Source organism: Gouania willdenowi, chromosome 10 (genome assembly GCF_900634775.1).
Source record: "Gouania willdenowi chromosome 10, fGouWil2.1, whole genome shotgun sequence".
Classification (NCBI taxonomy): domain Eukaryota; kingdom Metazoa; phylum Chordata; class Actinopteri; order Blenniiformes; family Gobiesocidae; genus Gouania; species Gouania willdenowi.
Genome location: NC_041053.1, coordinates 26,221,961 through 26,249,048, shown reverse-complemented (window position 1 = coordinate 26,249,048; position 27,088 = coordinate 26,221,961). Strand labels below are relative to the sequence as shown.

Here is a 27,088-nt window from a genome sequence, read left to right as displayed (position 1 = left end):
CCCTAAGAAAGGCGCGAAACCTAAATAGTGCAATAAAAACTGGCGATGGAAACACCTGAATTTCAAAAGAAAAAAAAGACACTCAATAATTGATAAAAAGATTTTACGCTTTTATGAGGTTTTTCAGAGGTTTTGATACTGAAATCTATCGTAAAAGTGCAATGGAAACACCGTTTCCACAGTTACACGTTACAAGTCGAGATGTACCTGGTCATATGACTACTTCTCTCCGATTAAACATGGCGCGGTACGTATGGACAGAAGAGGAGACCGAGACATTTATTAGCGTTATACTTAAAAATCATTACAACCACATTGGACAGCAAACAACAAAGGAATGTGTGGTGTTATAAGGACGTTTTGAGCTTATATCTTCCTGCAACAAAGTCTCGCGGGATGAGATTTCAAGAGATTTACGAGGCTCCTGCCCAAACAACACATTCAAAGCGCAATTATGTCAAAACTTTAGAAATATAGCTTTTAATTTGCGAAAAACTGCAATAGAAACACAGCCACTGTCGCGCATTGCATTGTGGGATGTGGTGGAGTCACGTAAAAGGATGCATAGAAGTGTTTTTACTTCATTCTTAGTGTTCATAAAGGAAGTTCATTGTTCCACAAACCTGTGAAGTGTAGCAAACTGTCAATATTGTTAGCATATAATACATTTTACACAACAGTAGACAAACAGGAAGACAATAGTGGGTGGCTCAGAAAGATTAAGGGCATTTCAAAAAAGTCAACGCGTTGTCATGATGGAGGATTCCTTATGGCTAAAGCTGTGTTGAGGCTGTTTGAAAGACGAATGTGACCCCCACATTGTCTTAATATCCCATCATGAAGATTTAACTGACCTTGTAAAAGGTAAAGGCGGGACATACCAACTGAACAATTCCAGGAAATCAAACCTTTATTTATTTATTTATTTGTTTATTTTATTTATTCTTTGGGAACTGAATTATTGCTTTAAAACAAGGTTTCTTGTGTACATTCTATAATAAGATGATGGCAATAATAACAATGGTTGGCCGAGTATGTATTTGCATAACGTGTGACACTTGTTAACGCCCATTATTCCCACCACCGTCACTGTTGTGTACACACAAGGAGTCTCGCACATGCACACGCTCCCCAGTCATAAGTGAATGACGGCACGTCGCTATGGAAACTGTGTTACGCTCCGAGCGGCCGTAGGAGAAAACAACAGCGCGAGGACTTGGTTCATTCATTTCAGCACCACGCGCCTCCCGGACAGCGCCCGGATGAACTCGCGCGCATGGTTTGAGCACCGCACGCCTCACACGAGACAGACCAGCATCAGAAAAGGAGAGTCACGTCCAGAGCAGCCAGCAGAGCTCTCCGCGGACAGGCGGTAGAGCAAGTGGAGAGGGTGTGGGTTTGATTCCGCCAACCAAACAGGAGCCAGTAGCTCCAGTGGAAGGCACAGCAACAGGTAAGAACCGTCCTGTGTGCATGGTGGAGTTTCCCCACCGCCCTTGTTTTATTGCTGCGTTCCATCTTAATCAGGGTTGATTGTTTGCACCTGATGTCTCAGGTATAATTGGTGATTGGGGGACATGTCAATGATGTATATGTCAATTATATTTCAGGTTTTTTTTTTTTTTTTTTTTTTTTTTTTTTTTTACATTTAATTGAAATAACAAAACTTAGTGGTTAAATAAAACGATAAATAAACCCAACGTCATTTTTTTTTTTTTTTTTAATTTACAAACAGTCTAGATAACGACCTGGAAACAGTGCTTATCTTAAAGACTTGTAATTGACAACAATCTAACATGTTCCAACTCAACAACCAGGATTTACACAGTCATTCTGTTATCAACTTTATCTTACATGTATACCCCTGTTCTTTTAAAAGACAGAAATGTTGTCTTACATAGATTATGTGTGAGCTCATACGCCTGGATGAGTCACTCAGGCTGCAAGTTTGCAGAAGAGTCCTAAAGGGGCTGGGTGTAGGGTGGGGGGGGGGGTACAGGAGCTGGATAGCAGTGCTGCTGTGTGCCACCGTCACACTATTTTAATGTTTCTGTGTGATATATATAACCGCATTGGTTCTATTTATATGTTTTCAGCAGATGTTTTGTAACTTAATCCAACTGCAAAAGAGACAGGACAGATTTTTTTACGCCCCATGTTCTCAGACTCCACTTTGTTCATAAAGGGTAAACAGGTTAAGGACTGTTCAAACTTGTGGTTTTTCCAGCTTTTACATATGCTTACATGAGAATAGTGCTGTTTAGTGCTTGTTAAAATGCATGCAACTTGGCAAACAACATTTCTAACCCCGCTTCTAAAAAGTCTTTTTGTTGGTTTTTCATACTTGTGCCATCCTCAGACGTCTGACAAAATGATTCCAGAAAGCATCCCATTAACGTTCATTAGTATCCCTGCATCTAGCCTTCCAATGTTGGCAAATTGTAGCAATCTGCTGTGGCAGAGAGTGACAACTATTGATTAAAGCAAACAATAGATTATGATGGGTACCCATAAATCATAGTTTCTCTGGTTTACATAATCTAAAAAAATACTCAGCCACACACAGTCTGAAAACAGAAACTCCACAGTGACCTGGTTTTGAAATTTGACAGGGTTTGGTTTAAAGAAGTTGAGGCTAAACACAGAAAGGACGCTGATAACATTAAGGAGGATCAAACAAATATTGGAAGAAGAAAAAAAAAAACATGTTTGCTAATATTACAGTCACCTTACTTTGCGTGTGCACCATTAGGGGCATGTAAAGCAGCTGTTGACTAAAGATACACACAACATGGGCTTCGCACACAAACAGATGTGTCTTTAATTAGTGACGTTGGAGTGATTAATGCAGTCTGTTGGTGATGACTCATTCCGCTTCACCCGTACTCCCCTGATGGAAACAGCCAATGAAAAAAATATTTTGGCAGCTTAATTTTATCCATGTAATTACTATTAATGTTATTATTATACAAAATAACAATAGGTTATGAAACTACATTAATTGGTGTCATTACATACAATCAAATTTCTAGAGTAAATAAATTCCTTGTGGCTTGAATTTTTGTGGTCAGTTGAGCATCATATATTTAATCTATTTGGAAAGATGGGCTTTCTCCATGTGTCAGTTTGGCAGCACAACAGTTCCATTAGCAATGTGGAAAAGCTGTCAGCCAAGCTGTGACTTGCAGACTGGCTGAGAGAGTATATGAGTGTGTATGAGTTAGAAAATGTGTGTGAGTGAGCGCTAGTTAAACAAACAGTGGCTTTTCCTAAAAAGTTATGATCAACTCTTCTTGCCTCCCTTTCTCCCCTTAGGACATCAGAATGTGTGAAAGGAAATCCAGCCAGCGTTTTCACTCCCTAAACACTGAGCAGGTGGAGGTCCTCCATCAAGTACTTTCAGAAGTTGTCCCCATCCACGGCCGTGGAAATTTCCCCACTCTGGAGCTGCGTCCCCGTGACATAATAATAGCTGTGCGTGCCAGGCTGCAAAAAGAGGGTATCACAGTTCGAGATGTTCGCCTGAATGGCTCCACAGCCAGCCACGTTCTCATCCGAGACAACGGCACAAGCTACAAGGACCTGGACATCATCTTTGGAGTAGAACTGCCCAGTCAGGAGGAATTTCAGGTTTGAATATGCTATTTGTTCTAAAAAAAAAAATTTAAAAAAAAACTTTTCTGGTGCCAAAAAAAACAAAGACTCCCCTAACCATTTTTCAGTCAAAGTAAATTTTACAAAAGGCCAATTTAACACAGGAAAATTAATCCAAGACTGTGTCATTAATTACAGATGTGGTGCTGATGAACTCTCTTCTTCCAGGTGATCAAAGAGTCAGTGCTGGGCTGCTTGCTGGATTGTCTGCCAGCAGGTGTCAACAAGGAGCGCATCAGCTGTGCCACAATGAAAGATGCCTATGTCCAGAAAATGGTGAAAGTCTTCAACGAACATGACCGCTGGAGTCTCATCTCGCTCTCAAACAACAGCGGCAAAAACCTGGAGCTGAAATTTGTGAGCGCTTTGAGGCGGCAGTTTGAGTTTAGCGTAGACTCCTTTCAGATTATTCTGGACCGTCTTCTCGAGTCCTACATGCAACAGAGCTCACTGCACAAAGTCAATACTGCCGAGCGCAAAGACCAGCCAGCTGAAAGTCAGGCCACAGCTCCACAAAGAGAAAGCAAATGTTCAGGCAAAGATCCTGTCAGTGAAGGTGCTTACACTACTCAGAAACAGGAGGGAGATGAAGTGAATGAAACAGAAGTCTCACAGATATCAGAAAATTCAAGACTGACAATAAACTCCCCACCAGAGAAAAAACTAAGAGAAACAATACCTGAGGAAATTAAAGAAGAGTCAGAGCAAAAAAAAATCATGAGTGAGATTGACCAGGCAAACCTTTTGTCAGAAAAGAAACAAATCTCTCAGAAAGTTGAGCCACAAGCTCAGACTGAACATTTAAAAGACGTAGAAGACTTGGATGAAACCAAAACCCAGACTAACAAATCAGATATAAAGCCGCTCTTTGATGTTCAAAAGCCAGCACAATCAAATCAGGAACTGTCTGTTGAGACTAAGAATACAGAAAACCCAGACAAACTGAAAGACCTTACAGAACAGGTAGAGATGCCTAAAACCCAGAGCCAAACCCACGGAGAATGTCTACACCTGGCCGGAGAACTTCAGATTGCAGAGCAGTCAAATAAAACAAATGAATCTGAGTGTTATTGCGGAATAGATCCGAAAGGCAAAGAGGAAGATGAATCTCATGGTTCTGCTCAGTCATCTTCTGAAACGAAGTTACAGCCAATAAAAGAAATAAAGGCAGACCTCAGGAGCAGTCAAGAGGAGCAAGGGCAGGCAAAATATACCACTGAACACAATAAAACCACACAAATGATTTTGGCATTAGATCCCACACATGTCACAGACACACAGGATACTGAATGTTCCTGTGTCACAGATTCCACACATACATTTTGCAACCTACATCACACACCAGATAACAACAGTAACAACACAGAACACAGCAACGACTCAGAAAAAGTGCATAACACAGCTGACACTGTCAGCCTTCTAGATACTCAGGATGTTTTATCCACACCACTTAGCCTTGTTACGGATAAAAATACCTCAGCTGCCCTGACATGTAAGACCTCAGAACGACTGTCCCACATGGTGGTGCTTAAACACTCATCTCCCAAACCCCCTCGAAGGATGTGCAGAAAGATAGCTCACAATCCAAACCCCAGCCCAGTGTCAAACAGTGAACTGGCTTCCTGTCAAGATCCAGGCCTTTGTGTCAGCAGTGAATTGCCCTCTGCCATGAACACAAAGTCTATATCTCCTAATGCTCCAAATCTCTTTAGCAAAACACTCTCTGGGCATGAACTCATTCCAACCAATAACCTGTCGACAAACCTTGATTATACCTCAGCTCCTGATCCTGATCCTGCCTCAGATGTAATGTCCATATCAGCTGTGGATGACTTAAGTGCTTCACCTAAGGAGACAGCATTCCCTTATCTGATCTCAGAGGACTCTAGTGAAACAAGCCTGAAGAGCCTGGAAGAAGCAGCTTCGGAGGAGCAATCTCAGTCCTTCCCTGATGAACCTGGCTCTGTAGCTGTACATTCAATGCCCTTTGACTCAGGGGACACATTAACTCCATGCACTAATGAGTTCAGCACCGACACTAATGGACTTGTAAATACCTCAGAATTCCAGCTTGGTGCCAAATCCGTAAACACAAATGATCATAATATCCAAAATATGGACTTGGATCCATTAGACATCAATCAGCAAGAGGCAGGGCTTATTTCAACCTCTCCATCCCCATGTTCCACCCCTCCTAATCCCTCTCCCGCCCCTCCTACCCTCAGTCTTTCTCCCGCCTGCTGTAGTCCCTCTCCCCAAAGCCTAAGCCCACCCCCATGTCTAACTCCTCCGACTCACTGCCTTTCTTCTCCAATGTTAAGCACCATCAACCCTGTGTCAAGCTTTAGCTCTCCACCTCTTAGTTTCAGCCCTACCTCATCCTGCCTCAGTTCACCTCCTTACCTCACGCCTCCTATGCTCAGTCTGAGCCCTCCTCCACTCTGTCTCACTCCCCCTTCCCCTAGCCTCAGTCCTCCTCCTCTGTGTCTCACTCCCCCAGTAAAGTCAGAGATCTTTGTATCTCAGGTATCTCCTGACATAGAGCCTTTGATACTGAATACAGACTGTGATGAACAGATAAAAGAGTGCTCCCCTCAGGCGGCAGTTTCTTTTTTACCAACAAACGATAAAGAACACAATTTTATCTCAACATTACCTCAGGTTGCTAAGCCTGCCTCATTTCCAATCACAATCCCAAATTCTAACTCATGTGTACTGCCCTATTCCCAGTCTGAAGGCTCAGGGGAATCAGCTCCTCCTAAAGAGGATGAGGCTTCCAATTCTGAGCCTGTGATTAAAAACGCCCCTGGGGTGGCTGCAGAACTGTGCTGTCCTACCCAGACATGTGGTTTAATTCCTGATGTTGAGGTGTTGGCAGAGAGCATGTACGGTGACTTTGAGGCAGCGATGGATCACCTGCGCTACCGTCTGATCGCTACCAGGAACCCCGAAGAGATACGAGGTGGTGGCTTGCTGAAGTACAGCAACCTTTTGGTGCGAGACTACCGACCAGCCAGTGAGACTCAGATAAAAACACTAGAACGCTACATGTGCTCGCGCTTTTTCATTGACTTTCCTGATGTACAGGAGCAGCAAAGGAAGATTCTGTCCTACTTGAAGAACCATTTCATTGGCGAGGAAAGGAGCAAGTACCAGTATCTGATGACGCTTCGACGTGTGGTAGATGACAGCACAGTCTGTCTAATGGGGCATGAGAGACGGCAAACGCTAAATATGATCACAGTGTTGGCACTAAAAGTTCTCGGAGAACAAAATATTATACCCAACACAGACCAGGTGACATGCTTCTACCAACCTGCTCCATACCTTGCTGAGCACAGCACACCCTACATTGCAGAACCTAGTTACTGCAGTTACTACATACCACAAGGCGGCTCTACTTTGCTCTACCAACCGTATCCATTACACCTGCATCCGCAGACCGGACTAGTCTAAGGTCCGCATGAACATACATGCATCTAAAACACCTACTTGAACAAGGAGATGGCGCGAGCCATCAGGAAAAAGCTGTAATTAAAATCTTGTGATAAACTGTTTGGTCTATAATAGACCTACGGGGTGGAATTGAGTAGATTTGGAAGTAAACTCACTGAGTACTCTGTAGAGTTCTAATATGATTATATGTAATTATCTGGGTTTTGTGGAAAAACAGTATTCTTCCAATGGTGTTTCTAAACCAGAAAATGATGTATGCACTGCATGAATCATTGGCCTTTGATCTCCATGAGAAATCGACTGTGCTTCTTAAACACACACACACACACACATGGCCCTACAGAAAAAGGAAAGGAATCAGGGATTAGCATGGATGCTGTGTTTGGTGTGGGAACAACTTCTTGTAATTGACTCGAGTCAAAATGTGTATTGTAATTACTGCACATAAGATAATAATGCATACATTTTTACATACATACATCACTTAAGGGATTATTCTTTCACTCAAGTGAGGCTGCCGATATGCGCCATCAGCCCCTCCGACCACCACCAACACTCACTCACACACTACATTCATACTAGGCAATGCGGATACCCCACTGTGGCACCTGGAATTCTCAGTGGTCTCCCATCCACTTACTACCCAGGCCCAGATCTGCTTAGCTTCAGAGATCTAACAGGATCAGGAAATGACAGGCTGGTATGGCCACACAAGATAAGTGCAGACCGGTCCCCTGTACAAAGAACACACTTACCCTCATGATAAAAAGTACATGAGCATGCAGACCCAATGACACACATACTTCCAGGTTGCTAAACTCGTGCGTACAATTTTCATGTTTTTACTGTGTTGTTCTTCATGGATTTGTTCAGAATGTAGACCCCACTTGTGGTTAATATTGTGCATGGATATGTTAGGACTGTTCTCTCACTGCCAAATACTGTGTGAATACTATGCTTCTTAAATGGTTTAGTGTAGTTTAGTTATTCTCATTTGAAAGGGGTACATTCTTGAAAAAAAAAAAAACGAGTGGCAAGGCAACTGGCATGTTCAATATTTTCATCAAAACATGCATGCACTCACATACAGAAGGTACTTACACAGAGCTGTGTAATACGTTATGCACATTTGACCAGAATTGCATGAGTTGCTAAACAGAACCTATCACAAAATTAAAGCAAAAGCTTTTCATTTATTTGAAAAAAACAAAAACATATATATATATATTTTTGCAAGCCTTTCCAAGAGAATACTCAGTGGTCATTTAGACTGGTGAGTACTTTCAAAGATGCCAATTACGATGCCTTTGAAATAGACTGTACAAAGTACTGTTTAAGTATATTGTCTGTTTAAGCACTTTGTCGTTTTCAGGTAAAGTTATGTTTGAATATACTGCATGATTATTTTCCCTTGTGGAGTCCTTTCTTGGTGAGATTGGCACCGGCAGACCCCCGCGACCCTGTAAAACAGGAACAAGTGGGTCTGAAAATGGATGGATGGATGGATGGATGGATGGATGAGTCCTTTCTGTAATTATGTAAAGTATTGTACCTTCTGATGTTTTTTCATTCACGGTAAAGTTTACGTTGTGGAAGTGGTCAGGTGATAACCATCATTGGCTTATTTCTAAACACGCAGATGCAGAACTGTCAAATTTGATGGAAATCGCATTAAAAAACTGGTGACTCATCTCAGACAGGATCTCTATCTTTCAAATCAACCCAGGACCAAAATAAAGTCATCTACAATTCAGAGGAAAAAGTCAGATGAAGCTATACGAAAAGCCCTGAAACGGCAACTGTGACCAAAGTTGGATGGGTAGGGAAATTAAGTGCCTAAATGTGAGAAATGGCTAGTATGTCTTTAGCCCAGTGTACTGTGGCTGTTAATGACGTAGTCGGTGATTGATCTGAGTCTGTGTTCAGTTGTTGCCCCTGTTATTGCTGCCCATTTTGATGTCTTCTTTAATGTAGTCCTTTGTTGTAACTTAGTCATGTACATTTTGATAAAATAAAGGTGCATTAAACAATCTAAAAGGAGTTCATGTTTTTTTTTTAATGCTTTATTCTAACTATCCACCTTCATTATAAAGAAATAGGCTACACAGTTTTAAACAACTGCCACACACAAAGAAAATCACCTCCATTTCCAGGATTACACAACAAGAGCAACTCATGGTAAATGGTGTAGCATTAAAAAACAGCTACAATTTGATAGAAAATTCATGCTTGATTATTGATAGTATTTAAATTATAATAATAAAGAATTGAGTTGTACCGTAATTGACTAGCTTCTCACTGTGTTTTTTTTCTTCTATCACACAGAAAGGTGGGCCCATGAACATATCTGCCAAGAAAAACATATCAATAACAAGAGCACACAGAGAGTGCAAACCTCCACCAAGTGCAAAATATGCTTTTTGCCAGATATTGGCAGTTATCTGGATCATTGATCCTGATCATAATACTATGGCCATTGACACTTTAAAGGTGTGGAAGAAATGTCTATCTCCAATATTAACCATACAGTAGATCCAAATGTATGGGCAACACCACATTTTAGAAAATTGACTTATATCTGGATCCGAACCAAATCAAACTCAGTGGGTTAATTGAGGAACCATTCTGGCATAACTAATTTCATAAAGATTGGTTACAAATCGAAATATTAAATTTAAAAAAAATTCGCTAAAAAGATATAGGGATCTAGGAATCTAGATCCAGATCTCCTGTGGTGTGAGGTCTATCATTGAATAAAATGTAGTTAAAATCCATTAAGCGCTTTTGACGTAACCCTTCTAATAGTCAAACAAAACGCCGGTGGAAATATTACCTCCTTGATGGAGGTATACATTCATAGGGTAAACATAGCTCCCCTAAAATTGTGTGCTGACCATTTTTCATGTCTTTGTGTCACTCTTATTCTTTCACAGGTACATCGAACATTTTCCCTCAAAATGACATGCTGGGTTGCTTACGTATCCTCTCTATGATTGAGCTCAGCAGTGATCCACTTAAGCATGACAGAGCCCAAGAGGGGGACACAGCTCTCTGACACATTGATGATATAAGGCCTCTCATCACAAATCACTTGTCTATCAGACAGGTTTGGACCCGATGACGCATAAGCTACGAAACACAGCAAACTCAACAAGTGCAAATATGGTAATAACCTGATTTGTTACAAAACGTTGTCCTACTTTTTCCCTTCTTATAAATTTGGAGCCCTCTGTAGTATAGAATATTAAATCTCATACCTTGGTCTGCGGTTGCTTCCGCCCTTGATTTCATCAATAATGAATTATGAGCATAATGAGGATGTGATGGTTTTTTTTGTTTTTGTGGAATCGAGGGATCTAGTTGGGGATTTTTTAGGTGTGCACAAAGTTGAATGCCTGCATATATATTAGACAAAAAAGAAAAAATGCAAGTGTTCTAATAAGGTCTGTATCAGTGTCTCACACACCTTCGAGCTACTCTTGTCCACTCCAGGTTTCCATAGAGACACAGAGCATAGGGAGCACTACAGGCGCTGAGAACCAGAGGATAGGAAAGACCCACACACTGAGTCAGGGGGAGACAGAAAGAATAGGAAGGACTAAAATAGTGTGGGTGAAAAAAGAAAATCATGAAACGTGTTGATTGAATGAATCACGTTAATCGCTCCCTGGGAGAGGATGTGTCTGAATAGACCCAGGGCACTGGATATACATTTGGCCCTGGAAGTCAACTGAGGGTCCCTGCCCCTTTGGACCTTCTTGAACCATTACAATCACCCTGAAGATCAGCTCAAAAAGCTGTACAGGGATCTGGTACAATATCCATTCATTTCTGGAGGTTTAGTAGGGCAATGTGGTTGATCCAACCCTAGAGAGGTATCTACCATGCAGCCTGGCCAGGATAGTGGAACACCCATCTCCCAAGTGACTCCCAATAATTCTGCAAATACACAAGGACGCAAAGCTACAGTGTTTTCCAGCCGAGTTGTCGTCTATTGTGCTCATAGATACACCTACTGGCCTAAAATCCAGCCAACTTCTATATCATAACAGACGAAACAGATAAAGAACCCCCTTACCAAGGTTGCTGGTGTAACAACCACCTGATCCACAGTCTAGAACCAAGCCCTCCATCCCTTCTATTTTCTGACACTCAGTGACATCATCACCTAAGGCAGGGATGCAATTATGGGCTTAACAGTCACTAGAGCGGCCAGGAACAAGGTAGAAAGGCGACTGGCTTGGACTGACAATAGTGCACGCATCCATGGACAACAATGCATATTTGTTGTAATTGCCCCCATGATCCAACGGTTGATCAATCAAAAGAGGCACAACTAATTGAATTAATGGGCAGTCACACTCATATTCAAATGCTGATATGACTTACACTTCTGCGTATTTCACCCAGAATTTTTTTGTTTTGCCGATTTCTGCCTATGGAAAATATCAATCAATCAATCAATCAATCTTTATTTGTATAGCGCCAAATCATAACCAATGGTATCTCAAGGCACTTTACAGTAGAGCAGTCTTAAGGATGTACTCTTCATTTTATGGATACACACATATGCATATATACGTATATACACATACATATGTATCCCACACCCAACATGAATTCATCATGGCGGCAAGGAAAACCTTCTGTTAAGCAGCAGGAACCTTGTGTGGATCCCATTCCTATGATGAACAGCCATCCACGTTATGCTGTGTTGGGTGTGTGCAGAGAAAAGGGTGGAGACAGAGCCGCTGAGTCTCTGTAACTCCACACTGAGGATCCCACGGACCTGCAAGACAAAAGCCAGAAGGAGTACAGGAGCAAACACACAAGGGAAGAAGCAGACATAGAGGGAGTGTTTGAAAGAGGAATGGGACCCTCTCCGGTCCCTCTCTAACCTAAATGACCTCTCTCTTAACGCCCTCTCCAACCTCTCTCCAACCGAGCATGCCAGACCCCCCCCCCCCCCCGGCAGTCTATGCCTATTGCATCTTAATTATGAGCTATGAGCTGGTTCCTAACTAAAAGCTTTATCAAAGAGGAATGTTTTGAGCCTAACCTTAAAGGTAGAGAGGGTGTCTGCCCCCCGAACCGTGGTTGGTAGATGGTTCCAGAGAAGTGGGGCCTGATAACTGAAAGCTCTTCCTCCTATACTACTTTTAGAGATGAATGGAACAACGAGTAGTCCAGCATTTTGAGAGCGTAGTGTTCTGGGGGGATTGTATGGCACTACAAGCTCCTTGAGATAGACTGGTGCCAGTCCATTTAGGGCTTTATAAGTGAGAAGAAGAATCTTGAATTCTATTCTATATTTTATGGGAAGCCAATGCAGAGAGGCTAATACAGGAGTAATGTGATCTCTTCTCCTAGTTTTAGTCAGTACACGTGCTGCAGCATTTTGAACCAGCTGAAGTGTCTTAAGCGACTTGCTCGGGCAGCCTGCTAAAAGAGAATTACAATAATCCAGTCTAGAGGTAACAAAAGCATGGACTAGTTTTTCGGCGTCGCCCTGAGACAGGATAGATCTGATTTTAGCAATGTTACGGAGATGATATAAACAAACTCAGCAGATAAAAAAGTTGTCTAACCCTGCTTATTAGTGACGTGCAGTCAGGGTAGGCAAGGTAGGCACAAACAAACTGATGCTGCCGTGTCATGAGATATATCTTGTTGGGAGAGTATGGAGGCTATAGTGAATTATTTATGTTTCTTTAGTGGTGTTTTATGATGATCATTAGATTGTAAGCCTTTAATACTGAGTTTAAAAAAGCAAAGCACTGTGTATATTTACTGCCATTTCATTGTTATAGTAAAAAAGAAGAATAAAGAATGCAGTATTGTAATAAAAACAGGACAGCTTATATCTAATTGCTGTAAAGTGTGTTTAATAGTGAGATCTAAACGAGTAAAAGAGAACGTGTTATTTGATCTGAAAAACAACAGTAGGATGATTTAGAGAACAGCATGGTTTCGGTGATACTTTACCTGTAATAGCGAGCTTTATTTACAAGCTCTATCAAAAAATCAGATATAATACACGAGGTTTTGTCAGGTATTGTTTTTAGTTCTTTAGTAAGGTGAAGTCCCTGTGAAGCAGACAGGAGTAAGAAAATACCTGCACATATAGAGGCACATTCCGAGCCATCTTATCTTCTTTATAAGCTAGTAGAGACGCAGCAGTTTCCTCCTCAGAATCACTAGAAAATCCACTCTTTCTCCTCCACCAGGATGCTTGGCCTCTGTGATGCTTAATCCTGTTTTGCAGAGGCATCAGCAGCAGGTCCTGACCAGAGGCTGATTCATCACCATTCTCAACATTATTTGTACCCCACAAGGTGAGATCTCTTCTCACCAAGCTGCATGTCTATAGTAGACTGGCTCATCCCAGTATAAGCCTTTTCACACTCTTGGAAATCTCGCTCTCGTTCAGTTCTTGCGCGTGAGTTCAGTGGTCAAGAGGGATGAACTCACCTTGGCTGACAATGAGTCTGACAGAGGTTTAGATTATTTTTACTGTTAGAGCATTGATTCCTTGAAAGATGTTTTGAGTAAACGTGGTATCTGTCTCCAAGGCAGAAGTGCCAAGTTAGCTGCTAAACCTAATGCTGCACACGAGCTGAAAATTCTGCTTTTTCTTGACTTTTTATACAGTGACTAATCATCTGATCAGTGCGGTTTCACTTATTCATCTGTTTAATGTGCATGTTGTGCACTTCCTTCAAATTTATAAATTTAAATAAAATAGCTTAATAAAAATAATCATTGACCTGGTTAGTGAATGGTGTACCTCGTAAATGTGCAAACTCATATTGTCCTTTTCACACTCGGAAATCTTGCTTGTCCCATTAATAATAATAATAATAATACATTTTATTTATAAGCATTTTTTTTTAAAAACTCAAAGACACTACAGTTGTTAAAACAGTTACACAAATAAATAAAAAAAAATAATAAAGGTTAATACAGAAAAAAAAATACATAACAATCACAAGTTAAAAGCTTGGTAGAAGGAATGTGGAAACAGATGAGGTTTGTCGCTTTGATACTGCTTCTCTCATCGGTTTTACAAAAGTGCTCGGATATGTGCATCATTGTTGGGTAGAGGTGGAATTCCATACGCTGGAGACGGTAGTCTGCATTTTCGAGCACCAGAAGTAATCTGTGTGGAAGCGAGGAGACTGCCTTACTTCAATACTGCTGCTGAGCTGCTCCCGTCAGCTTTTAAAAGTGCTCAGATCGGCCGAAAGTGGCTCCAGCAGAAAACCCTGGTCCCTCCTCGAGTCCGAATATGTGTCATGTTACTCATATGAACACTATTAAAACACCCTCTGGAATAAAATTACAAACGCTGTTAGGTTGGAAATATCAACAGACTGAACATGCTGGTTTACGTTTATATCCCTCTCGACCTATGACTCCCCCCCCCCCCCACCCCCAGGTCAAGCATTCACAGTTCCAGAGTGTGAAAAGGCTTATTGTGCAGGTGTACAATTCCGTCCCTGGTGACCTTATACCAGTGACGTGTAGTCAAGGGTAGGCAAGATAGGCAGTGCCTACCCAAGGGTGAATTGATATTTTAATTATTTGTTTAGATTATAATATAATTATAAATTTTTTTATTTTTCAATTTCCGATAGCATACAGTACCTATAAGTTTGAAAGTGTCAGCATTTTGTGCTTTTCATAGCCCAAATGACTAAACATCGCTATTTCCTGGTACAGCAGACGCTGCACAGTCTCACTCCGCTGTAAGGCAGGAGGAGGCCACGCCCCCTCCCAAAAGCACATTGCTGCTCTACCTCTGTTCCCATAGCGTGTTTTTATATGTTTACGCATGCGCAGTCAGATCCCCAAGATGACAATCATTTAGGTAAAAAAGGCAGCTCTCTATGCTACCTTTGGACGAAACCGTGCTTTGCTAAATGTTATACGTGAGTTCAGAGTGCATTAGTGAATTGATATCACGTGGCCGCTGCTGCTACGTTCTCTAGCTAGAAGCGGGATGACACTACAGGTAGAAGGACAATAAATAAACTTTCTTTTGAGGAAAAACGACAGCTTTTAAAAGATGGGAAACCAACACCTGAGCTACCAGACCTTCAGCAAAGGGAAGGTCAGAACATTGTTCATATTTTCTCCATGTTGCTGTGATCTTGATTTTGTTAAATGGCTAAATGCTTGTTCATGTGGATCTTGTTGGGTTTTTTCTTCCTTATTATAAATTTTTATATTTTGATAAGCACATTGAGATGACTTTGTTGTAAATTGCGCTATACAAATAAAGTTGAATTGAATTAACAATTGCCAGCAGAAACATATGGAACTGTCATTGTTGTTTGCCCACCTACCCAACCCTAGTGCTCACGGCACATCACTGCCTTAGACAGCTCTCTGGTCTTGGCCATGGTGGAGGTTGGAGTCTGCCTTTTAAAGGTGTGGACAGGTGTTTTTTTTTTAGATAACGAGTTCAAACAGGTGCCATTAATACAAGTAATGAGTGGAGGATAGAATAGTTTCTTAAAGAAGTAACAAGACTGTGAGAGCCAGAGTTCTTGCTTGTTTTTAGGAGCCAAATACTTATTTTACACAAGAATTTACAAATACATTCTTCAAAAATCATACAATGGGATTTCCTGGATTTCTTTTTTCCACGTTCTGTCTGTAAATAAATGTAAATAAAGATGAAAATCAAATAAATACATACCACATTACATCAGGCCAGAAATGGCTGCTCCCAACTGGTTGTATTTCAAAGAATAAAACTGTTCATAAAAGTACTTTGAAGGAGTGTTTTTTTTAATGAATGAATAGGGCTGGGCAATATATCTTGATTCAAGATATATTGAGTATTCTGTTATGGCGATATAGAAAATGACAATATCGCCTTTATTGATATATATATATATATATGTATTATTTTTTAACTTGTTTTGATTTATACAATCACACAGTACATCTTACATCATACAAGTATTTAATATTATTCATCGAGTGCAGTCAAACAAACAGTGTCTATTAAAATGTTTCCATATTTTTGAAATATACACTCTATAGCTCATTTTGTATTAAAATACTCTATTTTAGGAATCGCTGCTTTCGCTACTTCTCAGAACAGCATGAAAAGCAGAGTGTGATGGATTTCTGAGTGCGCCCTAACCCAGACCTTCCCCATAACAAGCCACACTACAGAACTCACTCACACGTGCTGTCCCTTCAAGGAAAAAACGGCAAAAGTAGCACAAATAATGCAACTGTTAGTTAATTAATATGCTCTGTGACATTTTTCATCAGCAAATTTAACCCAGTATTGTCTTTCTGGTAAAAGTTTATTAAGTAAAATATATTGAGATTATTATCATATATCGCCATTTGGAAAAAAATAAAAAAAGAAATATGAGTTTTGGTTCATATCGCCCGGCCCTAAGAATGAAGTCTTTTGTTATTTTGATAATGCATGAAACACAGTTGTTCTTGTAAACATAACTAATACAGGTACTTATTTAACTGAGGGCATTGTAATATAAACTTCATGTCTTTCATTGGGAGGGTTTTTTGTTAAAGCCAGGAAAGAGGGGAGTTGATGGGGAGAGCGTGGGAGGTTGTCAGGGCCTTCAGCCACAAGGGAGTCACCGTGAGGTGGCTGCAGTGACGGCAGCAGTGATGTCAGAGCGGGGAGCAAACATACACACTCACACAGAGAGAGAGAGAGAGAGAGAGAGGATGAGAGGATGCACAGGGACATACACACACATATTTGCATGAACATCAATTTATTTAATGGTCTGTTCACGCCCTTTCAAACCCAATGAGACAAAAACAAACTCACCCACACACATTGCCTTACCATTTTGTTCCCCACTCGTCTCCAACACACTCTTTGTGATCATTACACAGGTCGGCCTGACATCCCTGTCAGTTTGTTCCCATTTTCTCACTGATTCCAAACTCAGTGTAAGTATCTTATGGGCATGAACAGCTTCAGACATGATAATGAAAACAAATGCTTTCCCATTTAAGTTGGTTATAGTCTTTAGCTAAGAAACATCCTGATCTGGAGCAGACAGGAAGGTCATCATATCATCTCTGCATATGCATCATGTCATGCCATGGCTTTATACAGCTTGTTTCTGTAACTCACGTGTCAAACTCATAGCCCGGGGGCCAAATCCGACCCTTTGGAGCATCCATTTCGGCCCACAGGAGAAAGTGAAAATGACAGAGAAAACATGAATCATTGTGTGAAGGAAACTCAACAATATTTACAAGGGCTCACAGATTTCCCGGTGCTTATACCACATGTTTGCAGTCATGTTAAACAATCCTTCAATTTTCCTTAAATTATTACATAATATTTCCCTTGATTAGATAGAAATTGGTCACACAATCGAGGAAACTCAATGCATTTGATTTTATGTAGCGCTTAATCATAGACACTCAAAGTTGCTTTACAGAATTAAGGCATTATTCTTTCACTCCACATTTAGTGGTGGTAAGCTACTATTGTACCCACAGCTGCCCTCGGACAGACTGACAGAAGTGAGGCTGCCATAGTGCACCATCGGTCCCTCCGACCACCACCAACACTCACTCACACACTACATTCATACTAAGCAATGTGGGTGAAGTGTTTTGCCCAAAAAGACATAATGACAGATACCACTGGAGTGACTGTCCCCCACTGTGGAGCCTGGACTTTACAGTGGTCCCCCATCCTACTACTAACCAGGCCCAGACCTGCTTAGCTTCTGAGATCAAGCAATGACAGGCATACATATTTTGGTTTCTTTCTGTATATGTGGAATCTAGGGCACAATGATGTTGAAATTACTTGTTTTCCCACCTATAATCTGTGGCCCACTTGAAATAAAACTGGTCCGTATTCGGCCCCTGAACGACACCCCTGCTGTACCTGATGCACAGCAACAAGCTATACACAACGGACGTATAGTATTCACCATTCATGATTTTTTTTAACCATCCTCTCTTAGCCTCCACTATCCACGTCGCCGCGACTCTTGTCAACCCCCACCCTCCTATCCACAGCTAACCACACACCCACCTGCTTCCTTGACTGCTATGACTCAGTCCTCTTCCAGCTGAGGATATGTGAGGATAAAAGCTTTAATGAAAAACAGCCAAGAAAACCATTTCACTCAAATATAGAGCAATTGGCACGGCAAGAGGCTGCTGCCTTCTTAGCTTATACCACCCACTGAATTCACACACTCCATTACCCCTTATTTGAACTACACGCACATGCCGCCCCGACGCTGAAATCAATGCAGCCGCACTTGATCTGCTAATTCATCCTCAGACGTAGAAAAAAGAAGGTGGTGTAAAGTGTTTCAAAAATAGTTTTTTCATTCCTCTGGATAGAATTATGTGGCGTCACGTCTCTGTGATGGGGATGAGTGATCTAATGATCTCCTAAAGGCAAACTTGACAAACATGGGGGCCTAAACCAGGAGACCTTAAAGACTCAAAGCTGTCAATTTCACCCTTTTGAATGTCTCGAACTCTTAATAATCTGCCATCTGTTCTTTTTAGAACTCAGAAAGTGCACCCGCTCTTCACATATTGGTTCTAACAAGTTCTAATAAGTGGGGACAAGTTGTGTTTCTTGATCAGTGTTGCTGCCTCCTGTCTGTATGTGTTGCTGATGCTCTCATGAATCACAATCATTGACGTAGAAATACCACATAATAGGTCAGTTTTACACACCTTAACAACAGGTGATCAGTCAGGTAAACAAAGGCAGAGTTAAAAGGCCAGCACAGCTGTAAAAGCAGCTGGATTTCCAAACTTTTTACAACCTAAATTAAATGATCTGCTGTAATGCTAAACTATATTTCAGAAAAAACTGACAATAAAACCATGAGGGAAAAAAACACCAATGGGTCACAACCTTTTTTCAAACTGCTTTAGAAGAACTATCTTGTGATCATGTAATTTGGACATTTCACACTTGACAGTTCCTGACAAAAATCTTCTTGTCATCTCACAGATGTCCCTGAACTGGCAGATTTTTTTTAATTTTTTTTTATCAAGTTGAGTTACGTCTTTTATTTTGAATCTTAGACATTTCTCTGGTTACAGATTGTACACAGGAAACTTTGAAATAATAACGTTTTACTTCTGGACACCTTTCTGAAAGTACAGCACCATTATTGCCTTTATGTCATTCTGATTTTGGTTAAGTTTATTATCAACACAAGAATTAATTATGTCAAAGGGCAACAATTGAGATATGTGTCACTTTAATGAATGGCATTTGGTACAGGTGGGACAATATATCGTGCAACAAGATAACAAGATAATAAAATGTTAAGAGTATGATTGGTATCAAGAGGGTGGGGGGTCAGATTAAAAAGAAATCGGTAACACTTTATTTGAAGTTTTATACATAAGGCTGACTTTATGGTGTCATTATTTGTCATTAGCATAAATAAGGAGTCATGAAGGCTTTCATTACAACCTAGTCTCACTCCCAACTCGTCACATATCGACGTTCCGGAATGACCCTTGGCGTCACGTAGTCATGTAGTGACGCCAAGTTCACCTCTTCGGAGCCACTATGTGATGCTAAGGGTCCGTAAGATTTTTATTAACAGCAACTTCTCAAAATAAGACTTCTAACTCTAAACATAACCTAACCCTAACCCTAACCCTAACCCGAACCCTAACCTAAACCTAACCCTAACCCTAACCCTAACCCTAACCCTAACCCGAACCCTAACCTAAACCTAACCCTAACCCTAACGATAACCTAACCTAACCTAACCTAACCCTAACGAAACAAATCCACAGACTATAAAAGGAGCAACACAAAATGAAACCACAGAAAATGGGAAAGATCAGAAGGGAACAGTTGGACACATGGAGGTTAACAGCAGAGGAAAATCCTTGGGACACAGTGTGATAGAAAGGCAAAGCAGCCACACACACTCACACACATAGTCTAGAGCGCCTGAGAAAGGCCAAAGAGAGCTGAAACGTTGCACAATAATGACCATTAAAGGCAAACTATGCCTAATTTTTTGAACCCCTGCCACCTTTGGGTGGTGGGATTATCTTGAGTTTGGGGGAACCAGTCCTGGACTTTTGATGTACCGTGCACCACAGGCCTCTGCTATTAGTGAAGGTCTGGTATCTTTACCCTAGCTTAACCATAAGTTATGGGTAAATTTCTCACTAGAAATGTCATAAAAACAATTGTTTCCACGAGTCACATATGACGCTATAGGTATGTCAATATATACCGTTTATATGCCTTCATATTTCTATTGAGTTAAAAACGTCATACCTAGAGTAAGTATGAGTTACTTATATCACATTGTATTGTTATCGCGAGCCCGTTATCGTCCTCTGTATCGTGAACTCGCCAAAATTTAACATAAGGAAGATATGACCAGATATTGAATGACCAACGGGTGTGGGAATTAATCAATCTTTCCTTTTCTTCTGGGTGTATAAGTCAAACGTATGAGAGGTCGGCATCATGGGTCAAAGTCAAAGAGGATACTTTGTCTGTCTGGATTTGATGGTGTTTGTGCTGCTGTGCTGCACTGATACATGTATCAGCATGGGACTTAGGACGAGGATCTATGTGTGTGTGTGTGTGTTTGACGTCACAGACGCCCACTCATCTCCATCTCGTCTGTGCGCACAAAGAGAATAGATCCCCATCTGCAATCAGATACCCCCCACTACACACACACACACACACACACACTAGGGTACTTTTCCATGTCGCCTCCATAAAGTGCAGCCAGTGTAGCAAATAGCAGAGCACCATCTCATCAGAACATGTCGAGCATCATCACTGAGACGAGCTGTACGTGGAGGAGGGTGGGGGGGGGGGGGGGCACACGTGGTACAGGTTAAATCCACATGAAACGTGCATCACCCACCCCTCCCTCCCTCCCTCTCTCCCCCCTCCCTCCTCATCCTCCTCTTCCTCAGGTGTGACGCTCTTCTCTTCCACAGTAATTGCACATTCGCATTCACACCGAGGCGCCCCTGCTGACGACAGGACATCATTCAAATGAGTTCTTTTGTAAAAGGTCAATCTCGGAATAACTCCGCCCCCCTTCCCGTGCTACAGCGATGCGGCCGTGGATGAATGAGCGCGCGTGGGTAGAGGTAGAGGACCTACGAGGACAAAAATGAAAAAATGAAAATAAATAAATAAATAGAAATAAAAAAGACAGAATTGACCATGCACGTCTAAAAAAAGACATGGGCTCTCTTAGTTTGCATATCGGTAAATACAGGATGCCCCCCCCACCCGCACCCCTCCCCATTGTGATCACTCACAGCAGACACAGGCAGATGCTCAAGCAGACTGAATATCTTGCAAGTGTCCACCAGCTCAAGCAGAAAACAAGGTAAAATAATAGGGACTAATTAGCACATTGGTGTCCAATAAGAGTGTGATCATCCACGTCATTAAAGAGTTATAGGGGCTGATCGCAGGAGACACAGTAAACAGGAGGATCAATGACAATGACTTCACAAGATGAAAGGTGGTGTAGAGTAGAACAGACAGACCACCAAGGCTGGAACTGAGATTTCAAAGGTCCTGTCTGTGGGATCAATAAGGTATTTCCTTTAGTTTCTCACACAGCATGCACTTTAAAGATGACTCTCAAAGGATGGAAGCTGTTAGTGGTATGCTGCTTTTGATAAACTGTCTGAATGGGAAAATCAATTTTAAACAGGCTACATGGTATTTGTAATGGATGGATGAGATTAGTTAAAAAAAAGTGTTTTTTTAATATGTATGTGTAAACGCACAAAATGGCAGAAAATTATACAAAACAGCAAAAGTACAACAAATATATATACACACAAAATAAATTGTAAATATACAAAATAACAACAAAAATACAAAATACTATATACTGACAACAAAAATGAAAAATACACACAAAATGAGTAGAAAACAAATAAAACAACAACAAAATGAAAAAAGGGCCTACAAAACAACACCTAAAACACACAAAATGGGATACAAATGTACAAAATGACAACAGTATACAAAACAGCAAAAGTACACAGAATGACAGCAAAAATACACAAATTGACCAAAAAACTTGGAAATATACAAAATTAAACATAAATAAATACCACAAAAATAAAAAAAAAACACAAAATGGAAAACAAATGTACAAAATGATAGAAAAAGTACACAAACTGACAACAAGTATACACAAAATAACTTGAAAATATAAAAAATAACAACAAAATAATGAACAAAAATGACAAATCATTAATGAAAATGAGAAAAAAAAAAAAAAAAAAAAACACACACACAATGATTAGAAAAAATATAAAACAACAAAAATACACAAAAGGACATACAAAACAACACCTAAAACACAAAATGGGATACAAATGTTTAAAATACCTCCAAAAACACACACAAAGAAACTGCAACATAAACATGCTAAAGGTCTTTGTTCTTCATGTATTAATCCTCAGATTGGTCTTTATTCTAAATGCTGTCATGAATGTTGACAATGTGGCACCCAGATCAGGTAATTACATTTTTGTGGCCCCCAGCTGTGATAGAAGTTGCCCATCTCTGTATTATTAATGATTACTGTATTAGACTAATCAGTCTAATATTACTACTATAACAGTGACAGTAACCACAGCAGCTCTCCAGGCTGAGAACTCTAACTCTCTGCTGCCATCTAGAGGCTGTGGTGGTGAACAGCAGCATAGTGCACAACACAAATATCGACAAAATGGAGCCCGGTGCTCGGCCATGACAATGCAGGTCAGAAGGGCCGACATAGCTCCTCAATGCAGAGCAAGAAAGGTCAAGCACAAGCACCTAATGGATTCCTGTCCAATTTACAGTCAGTGATTCCCAAATAAAGGAGCTTCGATGGGAGAAAAAAAACACACTGCCCCAGGCCTGCTGCTGTCTGCCAGACAGAATAATTACTTGCATGTGTCATCTTGCAGGAAAATGAGTTGAAAAACAATTAGGACCACACATTGATTCTGTGGTTGCTGGAGGCGACGGTCTTTGAATGCATCAAATAATCAAAGTAGTCTCAGTGATGCTGTAAAACAGGGAGATTTGGAGGCAAATGTGGGACACAGCACTTCACATGTATAACATGTCTGATGAGTGAGAGCAGGTTGTGATGGAAACCATCAGCGAGACACATGATAGGAGTAAAAAAAAAAAATATACATCAGAATTCACACAAAAGTTCAAACATTATCCCTTTTATACGAGTGACACACTGGCCTCATCTACATGTGTGAGCTTAAGCTGACCTACGTTCTCTTTGGGTTTGTCCCAACAGCTATCTATAGTCCATTACACTGATTTAAAGCGTCAGTCAACAGATGCAGACTACAGCATTAAGAGGATCTAGAAACCTCTACCGTGAGATTTGATGTTAGCTTTGGGATCGGTGAGGAAATCAGGTGTTTTGATGGTGTAAAATCATGTGGTCAGAACAGAAAATTGAGTTATAAATGACAATCTATCACACAGTTACAAAAGATTCATGTGAAATCTTAAGAAAATGTAGTATTACAATTAAAGAGATCACTTGCAGTTATCAACACAGCATTTGTATAAAATCTAATCCATTTCCCCAATAGGAAGACAAGAAAGAAATGGTAAAATGTAGATATCTGTGGTGGCTTTGGTTCCAACACCAGGGCTTCACAAAGTCACAAATCAGAGACAGTAATTTGAGGAAAATTCCCAGGACTTGTTTTTATTAAGAGAATTTCAGAACATAAGAGAAGTACCAGACACCTGCATTTGTCAGTGTTTTTTTTTTTTCCAAATCCGATTGTTTAAAAATAAAAAACAAACGATACGTTTAGAAAAGCCGACATGACAGCGTGGATGTAGCAGGAGCTGTTTTACACGCAGGGTCGTCTAGGAGACAGGTCGTAGGCATTTTGCTGTTCCCGGAATGTTTCACATGTTCGTCTTCCTCTTTCTCTTTTTGGACAACACTCTTTCTTTTTTTTTTTTTTAGGTTTTTTTGTTTGTTTGTCTGTTTTAAACACAATTTCTATGAAAAACACAAGATCATGAGACAGAAGCAAAAATAACTCACTGCACATTTAGAGGTCTAAAAGAATCCTTCATGTTAACACGGATGAATCTTTAATAAAACATGGATAAAGGCTGAACTGTTGGGGAGGTCTAATCTGTGAAGGAATAAGGGAAGAAGGAGGAGGAAGAGGAGAGGAAAAGGAGCAAAAACACAGTAATACACAACTCACAACATAGCCAATCAGACAGGGGACACGCTTTCTACACCGAACGAGCTTTCAACAATCATGAAATGCCATTTAAAAAAGATTTTAGTGTGTTCATCTTGCTTGCAGACACTTGATATGACCACTGCAAATCTGCAACGCGCTCCATTATCAGCTTTGCGTTTTGTGCTAAAAATCTGTACGGATACTTATAAAATCATTGATAAAAATATTCCTCTGTTAACAATACGCCTTGGAGGGAAACCATGTGAGAGACTGGGGGTTTTTAGGGGTGGGTGGGGGCTGGCTGGCTGACAGGGTTGGGTGGAGGGGGGCGACAGGATCTGCAGAGGAGGAGGAAGCGTGGGCAGTGGTGCTACTCGGACTTGGCCTCCTCCTTGGCCTCCTCGGGGGCATCCTCCACCTGTGGACGTAAAACACACACACACACACACAGTTGAGTCAAAACCTGCCATTCATTTTTTTAAAAACGTGTGATATCAAACATCCTCTCACCTCGTTGGTCTTGGCCTCTCCGTTCTCAGAGTGGTTTTCCTCGTTGGCCTCGGCCTCTGCGTTCTCTTTTGCCTTCTTGGTCTTCTTATCTTCCTTTTTATCATTCACAGCCTTTTCTTTCTGTAGGTAAAATAAAACAAAGAAAGTCACCAAATGATCCATGCACATGATTCAAAGCTACTGTCTCATACCTTTGCCGGCTTCTTGACCTTTGGTTCCTGCTTGGGCTGAACCGGTTTCTGGGAAGGAAAAACAAAGATTTAACATCACATTTCACACGAATGCAAATGTATAAATGAGTTTGTTTTTTTAAATTATTTCTGCATTTTGAATGTACTCCTCTAATAGAGTTAAGACCAAATAAAGCACTTTCATCTTTAGTGAATTCTTTGAAACAGTACTTTGATAGTTTAAAAACACTTCATTACTTTATATTTATACCAACAGTGGGAATATTTTAAAGTTCAATTGGTTTTTGCCTAAAATAAGTTGTTCGTGCCTCTTACAAATCTTTACTTCACCCCTTATACCTACGCATCTGCAGGATTTAAACTTTATTCATGCGTGAATGACATTCTTGTTATAATTTTTCTTGTTATTTTAATGAACAGCTGTGCATTGTTGCTATGTCTGTTTCGTGGAAGCTCGAATGCATGTCAACGACATATTTATTTGTACGTACATTCAAAGTCATGTTGTATGTGCAACTTTGAAGGCAAATAAGTTTCCTCATTAGGGATTATTAAAGTTTATTTAAACTAATCTAATCATTTGAATTTATGCAGAAATTAAAACTTGTGTAATTTTTTTTTTTTTTTGGATAACCTAAGAACACAATACAGTTCAGTCTGAGAGTGTGACAAATAAAAATAGCATGCATGCTTTCCAGGTTGATGAGATGCTGTTAAATGTGTGTGTGTGTGTTTTCTTACTGCCGATAACCGGGCTGATCTCCTCTGGGGCTGAAAAAGACAACAAATATGATTATAACCAGGCTTTTAATGTCATTTTTACATTTTTACTACACTTTATAACAGCCTGCAATGCTTTTTAAAAAATGTGTGTGTAAAGTGATTCCCTAGCTTACCTCCTCCTTTTCTGCTCCCTCTATTCCCTGTGAGGAAAAAATAGACATTGAAAAATGTTAGTAATTATTTTTAACCAACATCACACAGTTTTCTCATGTTTCAAATGGTTATTATGTTTAGTTACAGTCAGATTAAGAAAACTTCTCCACGCCATGAGAAAAACAAAAAAGCACACCCAGATTCAGTAGGATTTAATAGATATAGGGCCCTGAAAGCGTGGAATGTGGGAGTGTTGAATAGAGACTGTGAGATCCTGGCCATGTGGGTCTCTTGAGGCCACATTTGGAGGGTCAAGGCCCTGCTTTTCCTTCTTTCTCCTAACTCCCTCTCCCATTCAAAGCTCACATTTGAAAGCTGGCGCGGGAGACTTGGAAAAAAAAAAGGGGAGGGAACTGCTGGGACTCACGGTCGCCACCACGCGGCAGAGCCACGCTATCGCAGCCATTTGGGACTACGAACAAAGACGGAAAAAATTATAATTTTATCAATACGCGAGGACAAATGTTTGCTTTTGTTTCCAATATAAAAACTAGAGGCATTAGTGCATTTTTTGGCGTCCCTTCCCGTCGGTTTGGTGGCGTAACCGCGATACAGAGGCGTTTTTCTCTCGGTAGGTCAGCGACGGAGGTGGACAAGAGCTGCAAAGCATGGCTGCTGCTTGTGCTTTAACTGCATGGACACCGAGGGGGACTTCAGGCTTCCCAAAGGACAGCGACTCACACGGGAAAATGCGTTTTAAAAGGCGCACGCGGGCGGGAAAATATTCATTCTGACACACAAAAAATGCACATTATATCTAGAAAATGGGCAAAAATTCCCAGCGACGAAAATGCGTTATACACGGTGTTATAATTAAGTAATGTCTAGGAGGGATGTCTTCCCTGTCGTTTGCATTGCATTAAAAGCCCCAATCTCCCTCTAGTAATTTTTATTTCATCAATAATACTCACCTTTCTCTTGGGCATGTTGATCTCCTGGAAGTTTTCCTCACAAACGCGGCTAAGAACGGCTTTTCTCCGTGGGTTCAGTTCATATGAAGACGAGTGTCTCCGCTATGTTCGGCAGTGTAGTAAACACACTGGAACAGAGAGGAGAGTGGTTGAATGGGGGGAGGGGTGCGGCTAAGCGCG

At 40.7% G+C, this 27,088-nt stretch overlaps 2 protein-coding genes and 1 pseudogene across 2 annotated transcripts; 1 reads left to right on the top strand and 2 right to left on the bottom strand.

The window, feature by feature from the left end:
- The first annotated feature begins 1,153 nt into the window (after positions 1 to 1,153).
- On the top strand, positions 1,154 to 8,217 carry tent5d (terminal nucleotidyltransferase 5D). Its single transcript, XM_028460428.1, has 3 exons — positions 1,154 to 1,453; positions 3,316 to 3,630; positions 3,823 to 8,217. Exons 2-3 carry the CDS (start codon positions 3,325 to 3,327, stop codon positions 7,108 to 7,110), a joined length of 3,594 nt encoding a protein of 1,197 aa, XP_028316229.1. The 5' UTR covers positions 1,154 to 1,453; positions 3,316 to 3,324; the 3' UTR covers positions 7,111 to 8,217.
- On the bottom strand, positions 7,707 to 7,824 carry LOC114471705 (uncharacterized; annotated as a pseudogene).
- A 15,614-nt stretch (positions 8,218 to 23,831) lies between the features above and the next one.
- Positions 23,832 to 27,062, bottom strand: hmgn6 (high mobility group nucleosome binding domain 6). The gene is made up of 6 exons (XM_028460514.1): positions 26,909 to 27,062; positions 25,958 to 25,984; positions 25,803 to 25,832; positions 25,062 to 25,109; positions 24,871 to 24,990; positions 23,832 to 24,778 (listed from the first exon to the last, which is right to left on the bottom strand). Exons 1-6 carry the CDS (start codon positions 26,921 to 26,923, stop codon positions 24,731 to 24,733), a joined length of 288 nt encoding a protein of 95 aa, XP_028316315.1. The 5' UTR covers positions 26,924 to 27,062; the 3' UTR covers positions 23,832 to 24,730.
- Positions 27,063 to 27,088: the final 26 nt, after the last annotated feature.

Bases quoted from the DNA above. Each gene is read 5' to 3' on its own strand.
- tent5d (XM_028460428.1), top strand. From the start codon at position 3,325: ATGTGTGAAAGGAAATCCAGCCAGCGTTTTCACTCCCTAAACACTGAG. The intron at 3,631-3,822 runs GTTTGAATATGC...CTCTTCTTCCAG, and splicing joins CCAGTCAGGAGGAATTTCAG to GTGATCAAAGAGTCAGTGCT.
- hmgn6 (XM_028460514.1), bottom strand. The intron at 25,110-25,802 runs GTAAGAAAACAC...TTTCCTTCCCAG, and splicing joins GATCAGCCCGGTTATCGGCA to AAACCGGTTCAGCCCAAGCA. The intron at 24,779-24,870 runs GTGAGAGGATGT...TTACGTCCACAG, and splicing joins GAGAGGCCAAGACCAACGAG to GTGGAGGATGCCCCCGAGGA.